The sequence below is a fragment of the Salvelinus namaycush genome, chromosome 26 (assembly GCF_016432855.1).
Source record: "Salvelinus namaycush isolate Seneca chromosome 26, SaNama_1.0, whole genome shotgun sequence".
NCBI lineage: Eukaryota > Metazoa > Chordata > Actinopteri > Salmoniformes > Salmonidae > Salvelinus > Salvelinus namaycush.
The window spans coordinates 32,849,829-32,869,957 of record NC_052332.1 but is presented as its reverse complement, the minus strand read 5'-3'; the positions used below and the strand labels follow the sequence as shown (position 1 = coordinate 32,869,957).

At 49.2% G+C, this 20,129-nt stretch overlaps 1 protein-coding gene across 1 annotated transcript in view; it reads right to left on the bottom strand.

Moving 5' to 3' along the window:
• LOC120021085 (ryanodine receptor 1-like) overlaps positions 1 to 20,129 on the bottom strand; it is an 81,623-nt gene that overhangs the window by 47,762 nt on the left and 13,732 nt on the right. The window contains exons 2-16 of the mRNA XM_038964729.1: positions 12,912 to 13,138; positions 12,277 to 12,721; positions 11,447 to 12,019; positions 11,139 to 11,339; positions 10,917 to 11,028; positions 10,652 to 10,792; positions 10,167 to 10,440; positions 2,200 to 2,314; positions 1,952 to 2,084; positions 1,720 to 1,814; positions 1,487 to 1,622; positions 1,194 to 1,383; positions 950 to 1,064; positions 719 to 839; positions 330 to 499 (exon numbers count right to left, since the gene is read on the bottom strand). Coding sequence (XP_038820657.1) covers positions 330 to 499; positions 719 to 839; positions 950 to 1,064; positions 1,194 to 1,383; positions 1,487 to 1,622; positions 1,720 to 1,814; positions 1,952 to 2,084; positions 2,200 to 2,314; positions 10,167 to 10,440; positions 10,652 to 10,792; positions 10,917 to 11,028; positions 11,139 to 11,339; positions 11,447 to 12,019; positions 12,277 to 12,721; positions 12,912 to 13,138 — 3,048 coding nt within the window. The remainder of the gene's footprint in view (positions 1 to 329; positions 500 to 718; positions 840 to 949; positions 1,065 to 1,193; positions 1,384 to 1,486; positions 1,623 to 1,719; positions 1,815 to 1,951; positions 2,085 to 2,199; positions 2,315 to 10,166; positions 10,441 to 10,651; positions 10,793 to 10,916; positions 11,029 to 11,138; positions 11,340 to 11,446; positions 12,020 to 12,276; positions 12,722 to 12,911; positions 13,139 to 20,129) is intronic.

Sequence of the window (20,129 nt, the reverse complement as noted above, 5' to 3'; positions counted from 1 at the left end):
CAACCACATTTTGAAATTGCACCTTGTGTATTCTACTATTCTAACTCTCAACAGTAATCCACTGGACTACAAAAGGGGGGCTGCGGGTCGCCATTTGCCCATCCCTGATTTAAACTGTCATATTCTCTGTGTTCAAAAGACCACACACTAACTCAATTAAAATGTTGAGACACATTTTTAATCAAACAATATGCTGATATGCCAACAAATTAGCTGTAGTTCTGTTTACAGTCAATATATGCTTAGTGTCTCACTCCTGCATAAGAGCAAGTTATTGCCTTATGCCATGTACAGTATATGAGTAGTGAGATCGAGAGAGGCTGACTCACTGTGTCCAGAGAAGCAGCTGCCCTCATGTCAGGCAGGAAGCCCACCTCCAGCACATGGAGCAGGAAGTCCTGGTTGTCAATACCATACACTCTGTCAAGGAACAGCACCATGGGAGCCTTGTGGTCCGGCACAAAACTGGAAGACATCTTGGGTTCAATGATGCTGTTATCTAGACATCACAAAAGACAGAGGGAAGTTAAAGAGGAGAATAATGCTAGGACTCACATCATATTAACACTTTTGACTACAGATATAATATGGAACATATCACGATCAAACTAAACTAAAACCATTTTTTGTTCTGTTTCATCATCAAGACATCAATACTCCCTTTCCTTGAGCCAACACAACAGTTAATTGAACCCAAATGGTTTCCCCTGTGGCTCACCCTTTCCAAAGTCTGGGATTTGGACAGACAGGGTGATGACTCCCACCAGGTCCTCTATGGGCACCAGGGACCTCAGGATGGCCCTGATCCTCAGAGCCTCACCCTTCCCAGCCTGGATTAACTGGAGGATGAAGAACAAATAGCAATGTCTTAGACTGAAACAGCAGCTAGCTAGCACAATTCCATAAGCCTTGGCTTCTCTCTTAAGGTTTCCCAACGCTCAGTACTCACATGCATCTCTGGAGCGCAGCGTCCCAGCAAGTCAATGAGAGCTGAGTAGAAGGACATGATGGCATTCCCCAGATGCACCTTGTTCTCCTCATGCTGCCCCTCTCCACCAGGGAACCTACCAGGAGAAAGGAAAAATTAATACATGTAGGCCCAAAACCTTTGAAAGGAGAACATGTTCTAATCTACTACACCAGTTAAGACGAGATAGTCAATCATCAGAGTCCCTAAGCGGTTTGGCGCTTACATGCCGGGGAAGCGCCTGTCTTTCTTGACAGTGGGGCCATCCCTGGCAGGATCCTCAGAGATCTTGATGGCCTCCTCTATAGCATCCAGCAGGCCGTTCCCACCCTCTCCTCTCAGAGCCGGGCCAAAACACTCTGGCCGACGGATCAGAAGACGCACCACCACATTGGCATTCTCCTCTACGCTCTCTCCTATGGGGGACATGGAGCCAAACCACGTTCGGTGATGAAGGACAAACAGAAAGACAATACCAACAGCAGTGTATTCCATTACATGAAGCCAACAAACACAGACCGTTGACAAAGACAGCGAAGCGGAGGAAGTCCAGGTATTTCTCTCCGCCACAAGGGTTCCAGCCAATGTCAGGGTAACCCTTAGCCAGGAGCTGGGGACAGCTCTGAAGCCCACAGCCTGCAAGGTACTTCACCACCTGGGAGGAAAAACACAGGGCAAAAGAGCCAGAAAGAGTGATGACCAATGTGCTGCTGGATCAGAGAATGTTCATGTGGGTGCTGGGGGTGTCCAACCTTCTCCAGGTCTTGTTCCTGTAGCGCCAGAGCCAGCTCATTGTTATCAATACAGGATGCTGCAGCTACGTCTAGAGGGGTGGAGCCACGCATTCCTGAAAGACATTCATGACACGTTCAGTTTCAACACACAGCAAAACGATTCTGCCTTTAGAGGAATTATGTCTAACTTTCTTTCCCATTTATACAAGAATATAAACTTGTATTGGAAGAAGATATCAATGTCCCTCACCAAGGCCGATGCCACTGTTCTGAAGCAGGTAGCTGAGGTGATCGAACATGGAACGTTGGTTCTGACGACTGATACGACAGAAGTAGCACAGGAAACGACAGCAGTTGGTGACCATACGAGGGAATCTGATCTCCTGCAGAAGAACACATGAAGGGTGAATGCACTGACTACAGTGTAAAAATATGTTACACATTTGAATTTGCAGACAAGCATTGATCCTGTAGTTATGAAGCATATAACCACTTCACCTTGGAGTCGCCACCACCCAGCACGTTGACCATCACCTCCATGACAGTCTCGTGCATGCCCAGCGCTCGCATCAGGTTGGGGTGCTGATAAAACACTTTGTTGCTCATGATGTTCCTGATGGAGAAAGAAGGCTCATGCTGATTCTCAGTTCCTCCAGTTCTCTCTCCGGTATACTAAAGCAATAAGGCTCGTGGGGGTCTGGTATATGGCCAATATACCACGGCTAAAGGATGTTCTTCTGCATGACACAATGCGGAGTGCCTAGATACTTTCAAATAGATCTTTGTTGACTGTTGCTGGGTGTTATCGTCGTCCATCAGCACCGGCCTGTACCCTACCTGCCCTAAGCTCTCTCCTGGCCCTTACACTAATGTCACGACTTCCGCCGAAGTCGGCCCTTCTCCTTGTTCGGGTGGTGTTCGGCGGTCGACGTCACCGGCTTTCTAGTCACCACCGATCCATTTTTCTGTTTCGTTTTGTTTTGTCTGCATAATTACACACCTGGTTTCAATTCCCCTATTATGTTCCCTATTTAACCCTCTGGCTTTCATTTCTGTTTTGTCCGTGATTGTTTATTACGTTAGTGGTTGTTGTTATTTCGTATGATGTTTTGTAATTATTCCCTTTGTGGAATTTTGCTGTCATTTTTTGAGTAAACGTTTTGTGTTTCGCTCAACACCTGTGTCCTGCATTTGACTCTGCTACTTCGCCGCACACAACCCTGACAGAATCACGGACCAAACTTCAAATGGAGTCAGCAGGCACAGCCAGCCCCTCTCTCCCAGTCGGGGAGCAAGTTCAACAGCACGCGACCATGTTACACAGTTTAGGGACCGCCATGGATCGCGTGCTGCAGACAATGGACCGATGGGAGAGAGGAAGTCTCCCGGTAAATCATACCCCATCACCCCCACCCGCGCCTCTCCCTACTCCACCGGTCATCCCTCCATCGTCAGGACCCAGTGGGATTCGGCTCTCGCTCCCAGGAGCGTATGATGGTACAGCAGCCGGGTGTCAGGGGTTCCTCCTACAGTTGGAGTTATACCTGGCAACTGTTCATCCGACCCCTTCAGGACGAGAGAGAGTGGGCGCCCTCATCTCCTGTCTGACTGGAAAGGCCCTGGAGTGGGCCAACGCCATCTGGGGAAGAGAGGGCCAAACCCTGGATGACTATGATGACTTCTCTCGCCGCTTCCGGGCGGTCTTTGATCATCCACCTGAAGGGAGAGCGGCGGGAGAGCGTTTGTTTCATCTCAGACAGGGGATGAGGAGCGCTCAAGATTTCGCCCTGGAATTCCGTACTCTGGCCGCTGGTGCGGGATGGAATGAGCGGGCCCTGATCGATCACTACAGGTGTAGTCTACGAGAGGACGTTCGTAGGGAGTTAGCCTGCAGGGACACCACTCTTAACCTGGACCAGCTGGTGGATTTATCTATCCGGCTGGATAACCTGTTGGCCTCCCGCGGACGTCTAGATCGGGGTCCGCCCGTTCCATTACCCAGCCCCTTGGATCCTACACCGATGGAGTTAGGAGGGGCTGCTAGAAGGGAGACCGGAGGGAGGACCACTCCATGCACCAACTGTGGACGCAGAGGACACACTGCTGTCCGGTGCTGGGGTGTTTCTCCTGGAAGTCGAGGTAGCAGGCGGAGCACTGATGGGTCATCTCCGGTGAGTAGGCACATAACTCACCCAGAGTCTTCTGTTGCGCACATGTGGTTACATATGGAATTTCCTGAGTTTTCCTCGCATCCCCAGCATAAGGCGCTAGTAGATTCAGGCGCAGCTGGGAACTTTATTGATCGCTCTTTAGCACATAGATTAGGGATCCCTATTATTCCTGTTGATGTTCCCTTCCCTGTACATGCCTTAGATAGTCGTCCTTTGGGGTCGGGGCTGATTGGGGAGGTCACAGCGCCCATCGCTATGAGAACGCAGGGGGATCACGAGGAGAGAATTAGTCTCTTTTTGATCGACTCTCCTGCGTTTCCTGTTGTGTTGGGTCTTCCCTGGTTGGCCTCTCATGATCCGATTATTTCGTGGCAACAGAGGACTCTCAAGGGATGGTCCTGTCAGTGTTCAGGTAGATGTGTAGGTGTTTCCTTAGGTGCCACTACGGTGGAAAGTCCAAACCAGGTTTCCAACATGCACATTCCTCCCGAATATGCCGATTTGGCACTCGCCTTCTGTAAGAAGAAGGCGACTCAATTACCACCCCATCGACCGGGGGATTGTGCGATAGATCTCTTGGTAGACGCTAAACTTCCCAGGAGTCATGTGTATCCTCTGTCACAGGAGGAGACGGTGGCTATGGAGACATATGTCACCGAATCTCTGGGACAGGGATACATTCGGCCTTCCATCTCACCTGTCTCCTCGAGTTTCTTTTTTGTGAAGAAGAAGGATGGAGGTTTGCGCCCGTGTATTGATTATCGAGGATTAAATAAGATCACGGTAAAATACAGTTACCCGCTACCACTCATAGCCAGTATGACCGAGTCATTACACGGGGCGCGCTTCTTCACAAAATTGGACCTCAGGAGCGCTTACAACCTGGTGCGTATTAAGGGGGGAGATGAGTGGAAGACAGCATTTAGCACCACTTCTGGGCATTATGAGTACCTCGTCATGCCGTACGGGTTAATGAATGCTCCATCAGTCTTCCAATCATTTGTGGATGAGATCTTCAGGGACCTGCACGGGCAGGGTGTAGTGGTGTATATAGATGACATTCTAATATACTCCGCTACACGCGCCGAGCATGTGTCCCTGGTGCGTAGGGTGCTTGGTAGACTGTTGGAGCATGACCTGTACGTCAAGGCTGAGAAATGTCTGTTCTTCCAACGATCCATCTCCTTCCTAGGGTACCGCTTTTCAGCGTCAGGGGTAGAGATGGAGAATGACCGCATTTCAGCCGTGTGTAATTGGCCGACTCCAACCACGGTAAAGGAGGTGCAGCGGTTTTTAGGGTTTGCCAACTACTACCGGAGATTTATCCGGGGTTTTGGTCAGGTAGCGGCTCCCATTACCTCACTGCTGAAGGGAGGACCGGTGCGACTGCAGTGGACAGCTGGGGCGGACAGGGCTTTCGGTCACCTGAAGGCTCTGTTTACCTCGGCTCCAGTTCTGGCTCATCCTGATCCTTCCTTAGCATTCATAGTTGAGGTGGACGCGTCCGAGGCGGGGATAGGGGCTGTGCTGTCTCAGCGTTCGTGTACGCCACTAAAACTCCGCCCCTGTGCATTCTTTTCGAAGAAGCTCAGCCCGGCGGAGCGAAACTATGATGTGGGGGACCGGGAGTTGCTGGCTGTTGTCATGGCTCTGAAAGCGTGGAGACACTGGCTTGAGGGGGCTAGACACCCTTTTCTCATTTGGACTGACCACCGCAATCTGGAGTACATACGGGCAGCGAGGAGAATGAACCCTCGCCAGGCAAGGTGGGCCATGTTTTTCACCCGTTTTGATTTCACCCTTACCTACAAACCAGGTTCCCAGAACGTTAAGGCAGATGCACTGTCCCGGCTGTATGATACAGAGGAGAGGTCCACAGATCCCACTCCCATAATTACAGCCTCTCGCCTGGTGGCACCGGTGGTGTGGGAGGTGGACGCGGACATCGAACGGGCGTCACGTACAGAGTCCATTCCACATGACTGTCCAGCTGGGCGTCTGTACGTTCCGTTTGATGTCCGCGATCGTTTGATCTGTTGGGCTCATACGTCACCCTCCTCTGGTCATCCTGGTATCGGTCGGACGGTGCGCTGCCTTTCTGGGAAGTACTGGTGGCCCACTTTAGCTAAGGACGTGCGGGTTTATGTTTCCTCCTGTTCGGTATGTGCACAGTGCAAGGCACCTAGACATCTGCCCAGAGGGAAATTACAACCCCTTCCCGTTCCACAGCGACCATGGTCACACCTTTCGGTGGATTTCGTGACGGATCTTCCCCCGTCGCGGGGTAACACCACGATCCTGGTCGTTGTGGATCGGTTTTCTAAGTCCTGCCGTCTCCTTCCTTTGCCCGGTCTCCCTACGGCTCTACAAACTGCGGAGGCTCTGTTCACCCATGTATTCCGGCACTACGGGGTGCCTGAGGATATAGTTTCTGATCGGGGTCCCCAATTTACGTCTAGAGTCTGGAGGGCGTTTATGGAACGCCTGGGGATCTCGGTCAGCCTTACCTCAGGTTTCCACCCCGAGAGCAACGGGCAGGTGGAAAGAGTAAACCAGGATGTGGGTAGGTTTCTGAGGTCCTATTGCCAGGACCGGCCGGGGGAGTGGGCAGCTTACATCCCCTGGGCCGAGATGGCCCAAAACTCCCTCCGCCACTCCTCTACCAACCTAACACCTTTTCAGTGTGTGCTAGGTTACCAGCCGGTCCTGGCACCATGGCATCAGAGCCAGATTGAGGCTCCTGCGGTGGATGAATGGTTTCGGCACTCAGAGGAGACTTGGAACGCTGCCCACGTACGGCTACAACGTGCCATCAGGAGACAAAAAGCGAGTGCCGACCGCCACCGCAGTGAGGCCCCGGTGTATGCACCGGGGGATCGGGTCTGGCTCTCGACCCGAAACCTACCCCTTCACCTGCCCTGCCGGAAACTGGGTCCGCGGTTTGTGGGGCCATTTAAAGTCCTGAGGAGATTGAACGAGGTTTGTTATAGGTTACAACTCCCCCCTGATTACCGTATTAACCCCTCGTTCCATGTGTCTCTCCTCAGGCCGGTGGTGGCTGGTCCGCTCCAGCAGTCTGAGGTGCGGGAGGTTCCTCCGCCCCCTCTTGACATCGAGGGGGTCCCGGCGTATAGCGTAAGAGCCATCATGGATTCTAGGCGTCGGGCGAGGGGCCTTCAGTACCTCGTGGAGTGGGAGGGGTACGGTCCGGAGGAGAGATGCTGGGTACCGGTAAAGGACATTCTAGATCCATCTATGTTACAAGAGTTTCACCGTCTCCACCCGGATCGCCCTGCACCTCGCCCTCCGGGTCGTCCTCGAGGCCGGTGTCGTCGCGCTGCTGGAGCCGCGCGTCAAGGGGGGGGTACTGTCACGACTTCCGCCGAAGTCGGCCCTTCTCCTTGTTCGGGTGGTGTTCGGCGGTCGACGTCACCGGCTTTCTAGTCACCACCGATCCATTTTTCTGTTTCGTTTTGTTTTGTCTGCATAATTACACACCTGGTTTCAATTCCCCTATTATGTTCCCTATTTAACCCTCTGGCTTTCATTTCTGTTTTGTCCGTGATTGTTTGTTACGTTAGTGGTTGTTGTTATTTCGTATGATGTTTTGTAATTATTCCCTTTGTGGAATTTTGCTGTCATTTTTTGAGTAAACGTTTTGTGTTTCGCTCAACACCTGTGTCCTGCATTTGACTCTGCTACTTCGCCGCACACAACCCTGACAACTAAGTCTGAATTTGTCCTGCTAGGTGACCTAAACTTGGACATGCTTAAACCACCTGATCAAGTCCTCAAGCAATGGGACTCCCTAAATATTTCTCAGATTATTACCAATCCCACAAGATATGACTCCAAACACCCAGAAAAGGCTACTCTCCACGATGTTATCCTCGCAAATAATCCTGATAGGTATCAGTCTGGTGTTTTCTGAAAAGACCTTAGTGATCACTGTTTTACAGCCTGTGTTCGTAATGGCTGCTCAGTGAAACGACCAGTCCTGATTTGTCACAGACGCTTGCTAAAAAACTTTAATGAGCAAGCCTTCCTTCATGACCTGGCCTCTGTAAAATGGTATAGAATCATCTCTGTCGATGATGCTTGGATGATGCTTGGATATTTTCAGTGATATTGTTGACAAACATGCCCCCATAAAGAACATGAGAATTAAAAACAGGTTCAGCCCCTGGTTCGACTGTGATCTTGCAGAGTTACTCCACCTCAAGAATTCCATTTGTCGAAAGGCTCGGCACACGCATACTCAGGCTGACTGGCTCTCGTTCAGGCAAATGAGAAATAAGCGCACTCAGGCTATCCGGCCAAAGTTAGTTACTTTAAGGAGCAGTTCTCTCTCTCTGGGTCTAAACCCCAAGAAGTTCTGGAAAATGGTTAATGACCTGGAGAATGAAGCCTCCTCCTCACAGCTGCCCATGTCCCTTAAAGTTGATGATGTGGTTGTTACTGACAAGAAGCACATGGCTGAGCTTTTTAATCACCACTTCATTAAGTCTGGATTCCTATTTGACACAGCCATGCCTCCTTGCCTGTCCAACATTTCCTCATCTCCCAGCCCTTCTAATGTGACTAGCCCTGATACTCCTCCCTCTTTTTCCCTCTGCTACAAAGTTTCTCCCTGCAGGCGGTCACTGAATCCAAGGTGCTAATGGAGCTCCTTAAACTTGACCCTAAAAAAACATCTGGATCAGATGGTTTAGACCCTTTCTTCTTTAAGGTTGCTGCCCCTATAATCACCAAACCTATCTCTGACCTTTTTAACATGTCTCTCCTCTCTGGGGAGGTTCCCATTGCTTGGAAGGCAGCCACGGTGCGTCCTTTAAGTAAAGGGGGAGACCAAGCTGATCCTAACTGTTATAGGCCTATTTCTATTTTGCCCTGTTTATCAAAAGTGTTGGAAAAATGTGTCAATAATCAACTGACTGGCTTTCTTGATGTCTAGAGTATTCTCTCTGGTATGCAATCTGGTTTCCGCTCAGATTATGGATGTGTCACTGCAACCTTAAAGGTACTAAATGATGTCACTATTGCCCTTGATTCTAAGCAATGTTGTGCTGCTATATTTATTGACTTGGCCAAAGCTTTTGATACGGTAGACCATTCCATTCTTGTTGGCCGGCTAAGGAGTATTAGTGTCTCTGAGGGGTCTTTGGCCTGGTTTGCTAACTACCTCTCTCAAAGAGTGCAGTGTATAAAGTCAGAACATTCGCTGTCTCAGCCACTGCCTGTCACCAAGGGTGTACCCCAAGGCTCGATCCTAGGCCCCAACCTCTTCTGAATTTACATCAACAACATCGCTCATCCATTTATATGCAGATGATACAGTCTCAGCTGGCCCCTCCCCGGATTTTGTGTTAAACGCTCTACAACAAAGCTTTCTTAGTGTCCAACAATCTTTCTCTGCCCTTAACCTTGTTCTGAAAACCTCCAAAACAAAGGTCATGTGGTCTGGTAAGAAGAATGCCCCTCTCCCCACAGGTGTGATTAGTACCTCTGAGGGTTTAGAGCTTGAGGTAGTCACCTCATACAGGTACTTGGGAGTATGGCTAGATGGTACACTGTCCTTATCTCAGCACATATCAAAGCTGCAGGCTAAAATTAAATGTAGACAAAGCACACACATCCCTGGGTCACTCGTCATTTCAGTTCGCTGCAGCTAGAGACTGGAACGAGCTGCAACAAACACTCAAACTGGACAGTTTTATCTCAATCTCTTCATTCAAAGACTCAATCATGGACACTTACTGACAGTTGTGGCTGCTTTGCGTGATATATTGTTGTCTCTACCTTCTTGCCCTTTGTGCTGTTGTCTGTGCCCAATAACGTTTGTACCCTGTTTTGTGCTGCTACCATGTTGTGCTGCTGCCATGTTGTGTTGCTACCATGTTGTGTTGCTACCATGCTGTTGTCGTCATGTGTTTCTGCCATGCTATGTTGTTGTCTTAGGTCTCTCTTTATGTAGTGTTGTCTCTCTTGTCGTGATGTGTGTTTTGTCCTATATTTTTATTTAATTTATTTTTATTTTTAATCCCAGCCCCCGTCCTCCAAGGAAAACTTTTGCCTTTTGGTAGGCCATCATTGACTTGCCTAGTTAAATAAAGGTTCAATAAGTAAAATGAGCCCTTAGCTGTGGTATATTGGCCATACACCACACACCCCAGAGGTGCCTTATTGCTATTATAAACTGGTTACCAACGTAATTAGAACAGTAAAAAAAGCATTCAGAGCTAGAACCACCCAGTTTATAATGTCTTCTCTGTATCTTTCTAACTGTTCTCTGACCCGATGCTCTGGATCAGGAGCCACTCCTCCTCGGGGCCCATCTGGACGATGAGCAGCGAGCGGATCTGTCCCAGGCACTCCAGCAGGTCCATTGTATCCTTTATGGAGATGGCGTTGATGGTGTAGGCCTTGGGCAGGGCCCGGATCAACTCCCCCAGCCCGTCATACTGACGGTGCAGCAGGCTGAACATCAGACGCACCAGCTCAGGGTTCTGGATAAATGACTCCTGGGCCCAGTGGACCATGGTGTGGGAGATCAGCTCCTGGAGGGTGCCTGGTGGGGTGGTTATGGAGGAGGGACATCAGTTAATTGATCGATTGTCTGTTTTTTGTTGTGTTAGTGATAAAATCATTGTAAGCTGAAAATAATTGATTGCTGAAACCGAATAAAACTATCCCATGGCAACTAGACTGAGATTGATGGTACATTATTGGCTTGATTTTACCGTTTTTCACTGGGACAGCTGATAGAGAGTGAGACTCACTGGGTTTGTTCTCCTCCTCAGGTTCCTCCTCCTCTACCTTCTTCTTACGGAGGTGCCTCAACTTGTCCAGCATTCGGAGGAGTCGTCCTTTGAAAGACGTATCCAACTCCTCCTCTACCTCTTCCTCTTCGATATGTACATCTGACGTGACATCAGGGGTGATAAATCATTGACATTAGCTGAAAACTTTTCATCTCAACTATTGGCCCTCTTTAAAATACAAGTGAAATTCTAAGTTACATGTGGAGGTATGAGCTTGACTGACTGCAGTGAAACAGCAGGTTCTTGTGAAAAGCCTGCAGGGCATCGCGGACCTCGTCAGGCACAGGACAATCCTCATCCTCCGCAATGTTCTTCAAGTTCATCAGCATGTTGACCTGCATATCAAACAGAGACAAACAGTAAGATGTTGTTACCTTTCATGTACTGTTATAAGTGTGATAGTGTACTTATTCCTCCGGTATACAGTGACTGAGGCGGAGGGTACCTGCTCCTGTGGTGGGGAGCGGAACTCGCGGGTCTTGCGAGCGGTCTCAGCAGCGCTCATGGTGTACGCCAGCATGAGCTCGTTGTAGCGGGCTCTCTGGTTGGCCTGCACCTGGCTCACAAACTCGTCTGAAAAGGCTATGATGGCCTCCACCCTGTGGCGCAACTCACAGTCACAGAAATACTGCAGCAGAGTGCACATCTGACCAACAGAGAGAGAATGACCTGAGACTTAGCGGCATAGATTAGGGTAATTCATCAAACTAAGGAGGATAGTGAAAGTTACAGCGAACTGAAAAACACACACACCTGTAGTTTGACAGACTCTGGAAGCTTCATGTGCAGTAATCCCTCTTCCAGACCTACTTGTTCTTCTGCCTCTCCGTCTGCCTCTCCATCTGCCTCTCCAGGCTTCACCTCCTTCTCCGTCTCCTCACCACCTTTCTCTCCATCCACCTTCTCTCCGTCATCCTCCCCCTTGTCTTCCTCTTTTTCTATAGGCTCCAACTCCTCCAGCTCTGCCTCCATTTCCTCATCTTCCTCACTCATCCCCTCATCCTCCATTTCTGTTTCATGTCCGCTCTCTACTGCTCCCTCCTCTTCTTCCTTCACCTCCAACCCCCGTTCTTTGAGGGCCAGTGATTGGTCCACCTCTCCCTGGGCAGCAGCCTCTGCCTCTCCACTGAACACTGTGGGCTCTATCATCTTCAGGATGTGCTTGACATCTTCATTCTCAAACACACCCATGATGAGCAGGGTGCTGATGAGCTTGAGGATGGGGACAAAGTGGAACTCAACACTGCCTCCTACAGGATCCCTCATGGCTTGACCACCATCCTGGACAGCTTCTGTCAGCATGGTCAGGGCCTTCGCCTTCAGCACCTACAGGAGAGAGAGACACACTTTCATGACCACCAGTCAGTTCAAACAGAAAATCTTTCCCCTCTCCCTTCATCAGCCTGGCCCAGTGTTGCAAAACTCCCAGTTTTTTTCTCCAAAAATATCGGTTGGAGGATTCCCGGATTCAGGAGGGAATAATGAGGAAATCTGGAATCCTCCAACCAGGATTTCTGGAAAACCAGGGAATTTAAATTTAAAGTTTAAAGTTGCAAAGATTGCAAACCTATGAGGCTCCTTACATGTAGGGGGATGAAGGGGCTGAGGGTGTAGATATCCAGGTCTGTCCCTACAAACCCAGTGGGGGAGAAGTGGAGTTTGGGGCGCAGACAGGTAGTGAGGCCAACCCCTGGTAAAGCATGGGATTTGTCAGTGTCTGAGTTGAGGTTGATGCTGCGCGTCTCTTCAGTCATGGGCACAATGAACTCCTTATTGGTCATGAGGCGGTTCCTCTTGGCCGACTCCAGGTGCATGCTGATGAGCAGATCGTAGTAGCCGCTCCTCATTGGTCCAGGCAGGTAGGTGTTCTCTATGGCGTAGAATAACTGGGATTCGTCAACATGGCTGCACAGGGCGTGAGCCACGCGGTTGTTACCCAGAGCACAGACCGAGCCGTACAGTTTCAGAGTGTGGTAGTGGAACTTCAGCAGGTCCATACGTTCCGACAACTCCAGGACGTCAATACATCTAGACGGGACAGAGGCAGAGGATAGTATGACCCAAGGCTGTACAGATTTGGACAAATCTATTGCATCAGAGTCAAAATGTCTCCCGTTTATATGTCTTTCCCAATACTATAGCTAAGACTGAAATCCATTTCACAATCAAACACAATAATCTTCTGCTTAGATGTCAGCAATGGTGGCAGTGTTCTGACCTGTTCTCCTCAGGGATGTGCAGGGCCATCATGGTGAGAGGCTCTCTACACTCCACCATCCAGCCGTGCCTCTCGTTCACACGGCCCGTCTCTGGGGACAGGAAGTGGTTTGGCATGCGGCTCCAAATGACTGGGGTCAGCATCTGGACATCCAGCCTGGGAGGACACTGAGGGACCGGGTTCTTACGCTCACTGCGGAACATGGCTGCTGAAATAGGCATGATGTTCTGAGGAGAGAACAAACACTTACATTGCAGAGTAGAAGGGTCGTCGTTGAAGTGAAATAATAGCTTGAGTAGCCTTGAGGGTAAAAAGACAGAATGAAATAGAATCAAAATCAAATCAAATGTATTTATAAAGCCCTTCTTACATCAGCTGATATCTCAAAGTGCTGTACAGAAACCCAGCCTAAAACCCCAAACAGCAAGCAATGCAGGTGTAGAAGCACGGTGGCTAGGTAAAACTCCCTAAAAAGGCCAAAACTTAGGAAGAAACCTAGAGAGGAACCAGGCTATGAGGGGTGGCCAGTCCTCTTCTGGCTGTGCCGGGTGGAGATTATAACAGAACATGGCCAAGATGTTCAAATGTTCATAAATGACCAGCATGGTCAAATAATAATAATCACAGTAGTTGTCGAGGGTGCAGCAAGTCAGCACCTCAGGAGTAAATGTCAGTTGGCTTTTCATAGCCAATCATTAAGAGTATCTCTACCGCTCCTGCTGTCTCTAGAAAGTTGAAAACAGCAGGTCTGGGACAGGTAGCAGGTCCGGTGAACAGGTCAGGGTTCCATAGCCGCAGGCAGAACAGTTGAAAACATCCATAACACTGTAAAACGCAGACAGTGGAGGGGTAACACTGTAAAACACAGACAGTGGAGGGGTACCACTGAAACGCAGACAGTGGAGGGGTAACACTGTAAAACACAGACAGTGGAGGGGTAACACTGTAAAACACAGACAGTGGAGGGGTAACACTGTAAAACCCAGACAGTGGAGGGGTACCACTGTAAAACCCAGACAGTGGAGGGGTACCACTGTAAAACCCAGACAGTAGAGGGGTAACACTGTAAAACCCAGACAGTAGAGGGGTAACACTGTAAAACACAGACAGTGGAGGGGTAACACTGAAACGCAGACAGTGGAGGGGTAACACTGTAAAACACAGACAGTGGAGGGGTAACACTGTAAAACCCAGACAGTAGAGGGGTAACACTGTAAAACACAGACAGTGGAGGGGTAACACTGTAAAACCCAGACAGTGGAGGGGTAACACTGTAAAACCCAGACAGTGGAGGGGTAACACTGTAAAACCCAGACAGTGGAGGGGTAACACTGTAAAACCCAGACAGTGGAGGGGTAACACTGTAAAACACAGACAGTGGAGGGGTACCACTGTAAAACCCAGACAGTGGAGGGGTAACACTGTAAAACCCAGACAGTGGAGGGGTAACACTGTAAAACCCAGACAGTGGAGGGGTAACACTGTAAAACACAGACAGTGGAGGGGTACCACTGTAAAACCCAGACAGTGGAGGGGTAACACTGTAAAACCCAGACAGTGGAGGGGTAACACTGTAAAACCCAGACAGTGGAGGGGTAACACTGTAAAACCCAGACAGTGGAGGGGTAACACTGTAAAACCCAGACAGTGGAGGGGTAACACTGTAAAACACAGACAGTGGAGGGGTACCACTGTAAAACCCAGACAGTGGAGGGGTAACACTGTAAAACCCAGACAGTGGAGGGGTAACACTGTAAAACACAGACAGTGGAGGGGTAACACTGTAAAACCCAGACAGTGGAGGGGTAACACTGTAAAACCCAGACAGTGGAGGGGTAACACTGTAAAACCCAGACAGTGGAGGGGTAACACTGTAAAACACAGACAGTGGAGGGGTAACACTGTAAAACACAGACAGTGGAGGGGTAACACTTTAAAACGCAGACAGTGGAGGGGTAACACTGTAAAACACAGACAGTGGAGGGGTAACACTTTAAAACGCAGACAGTGGAGGGGTAACACTGTAAAACACAGACAGTGGAGGGGTAACACTGTAAAACACAGACAGTAGAGGGGTAACACTGTAAAACACAGACAGTGGAGGGGTAACACTGTAAAACACAGACAGTAGAGGGGTAACACTGTAAAACACAGACAGTGGAGGGGTAACACTTTAAAACGCAGACAGTGGAGGGGTAACACTGTAAAACCCAGACAGTGGAGGGGTAACACTGTAAAACACAGACAGTGGAGGGGTAACACTGTAAAACACAGACAGTGGAGGGGTACCACTGTAAAACCCAGACAGTGGAGGGGTAACACTGAAAAGCAGACAGTGGAGGGGTAACACTGTAAAACACAGACAGTGGAGGGGTAACACTGTAAAACACAGACAGTGGAGGGGTAACACTGTAAAACACAGACAGTGGAGGGGTAACACTGTAAAACCCAGACAGTGGAGGGGTACCACTGTAAAACCCAGACAGTGGAGGGGTAACACTGTAAAACACAGACAGTGGAGGGGTAACACTTTAAAACGCAGACAGTGGAGGGGTAACACTGAAAAGCAGAGAGTAGAGGGGTAACACTGTAAAACACAGACAGTGGAGGGGTAACACTGAAAAGCAGACAGTGGAGGGGTAACACTGAAAAGCAGACAGTGGAGGGGTAACACTGAAAAACACAGACAGTGGAGGGGTAACACTGAAAAGCAGACAGTGGAGGGGTAACACTGTAAAACACAGACAGTGGAGGGGTAACACTGTAAAACGCAGACAGTGGAGGGGTAACACTGAAAAGCAGACAGTGGAGGGGTAACACTGAAACGCAGACAGTGGAGGGGTAACACTGTAAAACACAGACAGTGGAGGGGTAACACTGTAAAACACAGACAGTGGAGGGGTAACACTGTAAAACACAGACAGTGGAGGGGTAACACTGTAAAACACAGACAGTGGAGGGGTAACACTTTAAAACGCAGACAGTGGAGGGGTAACACTGAAAAGCAGACAGTGGAGGGGTAACACTGAAAAGCAGACAGTGGAGGGGTAACACTGAAAAACACAGACAGTAGAGGGGTAACACTGAAAAGCAGACAGTGGAGGGGTAACACTGAAAAGCAGACAGTGGAGGGGTAACACTGAAAAGCAGACAGTGGAGGGGTAACACTGTAAAACCCAGACAGTGGAGGGGTAACACTGTAAAACACAGACAGTGGAGGGGTACCACTGTAAAACCCAGACAGTGGAGGGGTAACACTGTAAAACCCAGACAGTGGAGGGGTAACACTGTAAAACCCAGACAGTGGAGGGGTAACACTGTAAAACCCAGACAGTGGAGGGGTAACACTGTAAAACCCAGACAGTGGAGGGGTAACACTGTAAAACACAGACAGTGGAGGGGTACCACTGTAAAACCCAGACAGTGGAGGGGTAACACTGTAAAACCCAGACAGTGGAGGGGTAACACTGTAAAACCCAGACAGTGGAGGGGTAACACTGTAAAACCCAGACAGTGGAGGGGTAACACTGTAAAACCCAGACAGTGGAGGGGTAACACTGTAAAACCCAGACAGTGGAGGGGTAACACTGTAAAACACAGACAGTGGAGGGGTAACACTGTAAAACACAGACAGTGGAGGGGTAACACTTTAAAACGCAGACAGTGGAGGGGTAACACTGTAAAACACAGACAGTGGAGGGGTAACACTGTAAAACACAGACAGTGGAGGGGTAACACTGTAAAACACAGACAGTGGAGGGGTAACACTGTAAAACACAGACAGTAGAGGGGTAACACTGTAAAACACAGACAGTGGAGGGGTAACACTGTAAAACACAGACAGTAGAGGGGTAACACTGTAAAACACAGACAGTGGAGGGGTAACACTGTAAAACACAGACAGTAGAGGGGTAACACTGTAAAACACAGACAGTGGAGGGGTAACACTTTAAAACGCAGACAGTGGAGGGGTAACACTGTAAAACACAGACAGTGGAGGGGTAACACTGTAAAACACAGACAGTGGAGGGGTACCACTGTAAAACCCAGACAGTGGAGGGGTAACACTGAAAAGCAGACAGTGGAGGGGTAACACTGTAAAACACAGACAGTGGAGGGGTAACACTGTAAAACACAGACAGTGGAGGGGTAACACTGTAAAACACAGACAGTGGAGGGGTAACACTGTAAAACCCAGACAGTGGAGGGGTACCACTGTAAAACCCAGACAGTGGAGGGGTAACACTGTAAAACACAGACAGTGGAGGGGTAACACTTTAAAACGCAGACAGTGGAGGGGTAACACTGAAAAGCAGAGAGTAGAGGGGTAACACTGTAAAACACAGACAGTGGAGGGGTAACACTGAAAAGCAGACAGTGGAGGGGTAACACTGAAAAGCAGACAGTGGAGGGGTAACACTGAAAAACACAGACAGTGGAGGGGTAACACTGAAAAGCAGACAGTGGAGGGGTAACACTGTAAAACACAGACAGTGGAGGGGTAACACTGTAAAACGCAGACAGTGGAGGGGTAACACTGAAAAGCAGACAGTGGAGGGGTAACACTGAAACGCAGACAGTGGAGGGGTAACACTGTAAAACACAGACAGTGGAGGGGTAACACTGTAAAACACAGACAGTGGAGGGGTAACACTGTAAAACACAGACAGTGGAGGGGTAACACTGTAAAACACAGACAGTGGAGGGGTAACACTTTAAAACGCAGACAGTGGAGGGGTAACACTGAAAAGCAGACAGTGGAGGGGTAACACTGAAAAGCAGACAGTGGAGGGGTAACACTGAAAAACACAGACAGTAGAGGGGTAACACTGAAAAGCAGACAGTGGAGGGGTAACACTGAAAAGCAGACAGTGGAGGGGTAACACTGAAAAGCAGACAGTGGAGGGGTAACACTGAAAAGCAGACAGTGGAGGGGTAACACTGAAAAACACAGACAGTGGAGGGGTAACACTGAAAAGCAGACAGTGGAGGGGTAACACTGAAAAGCAGACAGTGGAGGGGTAACACTGTAAAACACAGACAGTAGAGGGGTAACACTGAAAAGCAGACAGTGGAGGGGTAACACTGAAAAGCAGACAGTGGAGGGGTAACACTGAAAAGCACAGACAGTGGAGGGGTAACACTGAAAAGCAGACAGTGGAGGGGTAACACTGTAAAACACAGACAGTGGAGGGGTAACACTGAAAAGCAGACAGTGGAGGGGTAACACTGAAAAACACAGACAGTAGAGGGGTAACACTGAAAAGCAGACAGTGGAGGGGTAACACTGAAAAGCAGACAGTGGAGGGGTAACACTGAAAAGCACAGACAGTGGAGGGGTAACACTGAAAAGCAGACAGTGGAGGGGTAACACTGTAAAACACAGACAGTGGAGGGGTAACACTGAAAAGCAGACAGTGGAGGGGTAACACTGAAAAGCAGACAGTGGAGGGGTAACACTGTAAAACACAGACAGTAGAGGGGTAACACTGAAAAGCAGACAGTGGAGGGGTAACACTGTAAAACACAGACAGTGGAGGGGTAACACTGAAAAGCAGACAGTGGAGGGGTAACACTGAAAAGCAGACAGTGGAGGGGTAACACTGTAAAACGCAGACAGTGGAGGGGTAACACTGTAAAACACAGACAGTGGAGGGGTAACACTGAAAAGCAGACAGTGGAGGGGTAACACTGTAAAACACAGACAGTGGAGGGGTAACACTATAAAACGCAGACAGTGGAGGGGTAACACTGAAAAGCAGACAGTGGAGGGGTAACACTGAAACGCAGACAGTGGAGGGGTAACACTGTAAAACACAGACAGTGGAGGGGTAACACTGAAAAGCAGACAGTGGAGGGGTAACACTGAAACGCAGACAGTGGAGGGGTAACACTGTAAAACACAGACAGTGGAGGGGTAACACTGTAAAACACAGACAGTGGAGGGGTAACACTGTAAAACACAGACAGTGGAGGGGTAACACTGTAAAACACAGACAGTGGAGGGGTAACACTTTAAAACACAGACAGTGGAGGGGTAACACTGTAAAACACAGACAGTGGAGGGGTAACACTGTAAAACACAGACAGTGGAGGGGTAACACTGAAAAGCAGACAGTGGAGGGGTAACACTGAAAAACACAGACAGTAGAGGGGTAACACTGAAAAGCAGACAGTGGAGGGGTAACACTGAAAAGCAGACAGTGGAGGGGTAACACTGAAAAGCACAGACAGTGGAGGGGTAACACTGAAAAGCAGACAGTGGAGGGGTAACACTGTAAAACACAGACAGTGGAGGGGTAACACTGAAAAGCAGACAGTGGAGGGGTAACACTGAAAAGCAGACAGTGGAGGGGTAACACTGAAAAGCAGACAGTGGAGGGGTAACACTGAAAAACACGACAGTAGAGGGGTAACACTGAAAAGCAGACAGTGGAGGGGTAACACTGAAAAGCAGACAGTGGAGGGTAACACTGAAAAGCACAGACAGTGGAGGGGTAACACTGAAAAGCAGACAGTGGGAGGGTAACACTGTAAAACACAGACAGTAGAGGGGTAACACTGAAAAGCAGACAGTGGAGGGGTAACACTGAAAAGCAGACAGTGGAGGGGTAACACTGAAAAGCACAGACAGTGGAGGGGTAACACTGAAAGCAGACAGTGGAGGGGTAACACTGTAAAACACAGACAGTGGAGGGGTAACACTGAAAAGCAGACAGTGGAGGGGTAACACTGAAAAACACAGACAGTAGAGGGGTAACACTGAAAAGCAGACAGTGGAGGGTAACACTGAAAAGCAGACAGTGGAGGGGTAACACTGTAAAACACAGACAGTATAGGGGGTAACACTGAAAAGAAGACAGTGGAGGGTAACACTGAAAAGCAGACAGTGGAGGGGTAACACTGTAAAACGCAGACAGTGGAGGGGTAACACTGTAAACACAGACAGTGGAGGGTAACACTGAAAAGCAGACAGTGATGGGAACACTGTAAAACGCAGACAGTGGAGGGGTAACACTGAAAAAAGCAGACAGTGGAGGGGTAACACTGAAACGCAGAAAGTGGAGGGGTAACACTGTAAAACACAGACAGTGGAGGGTAACACTGTACACAGACAGTGAGGGGTAACACTGTAAAACACAGACATGGAGGGGTAACACTGTAAAACACAGACAGTGGAGGGGTAACACTGAAAAGCAGACAGTGGAGGGGTTAACA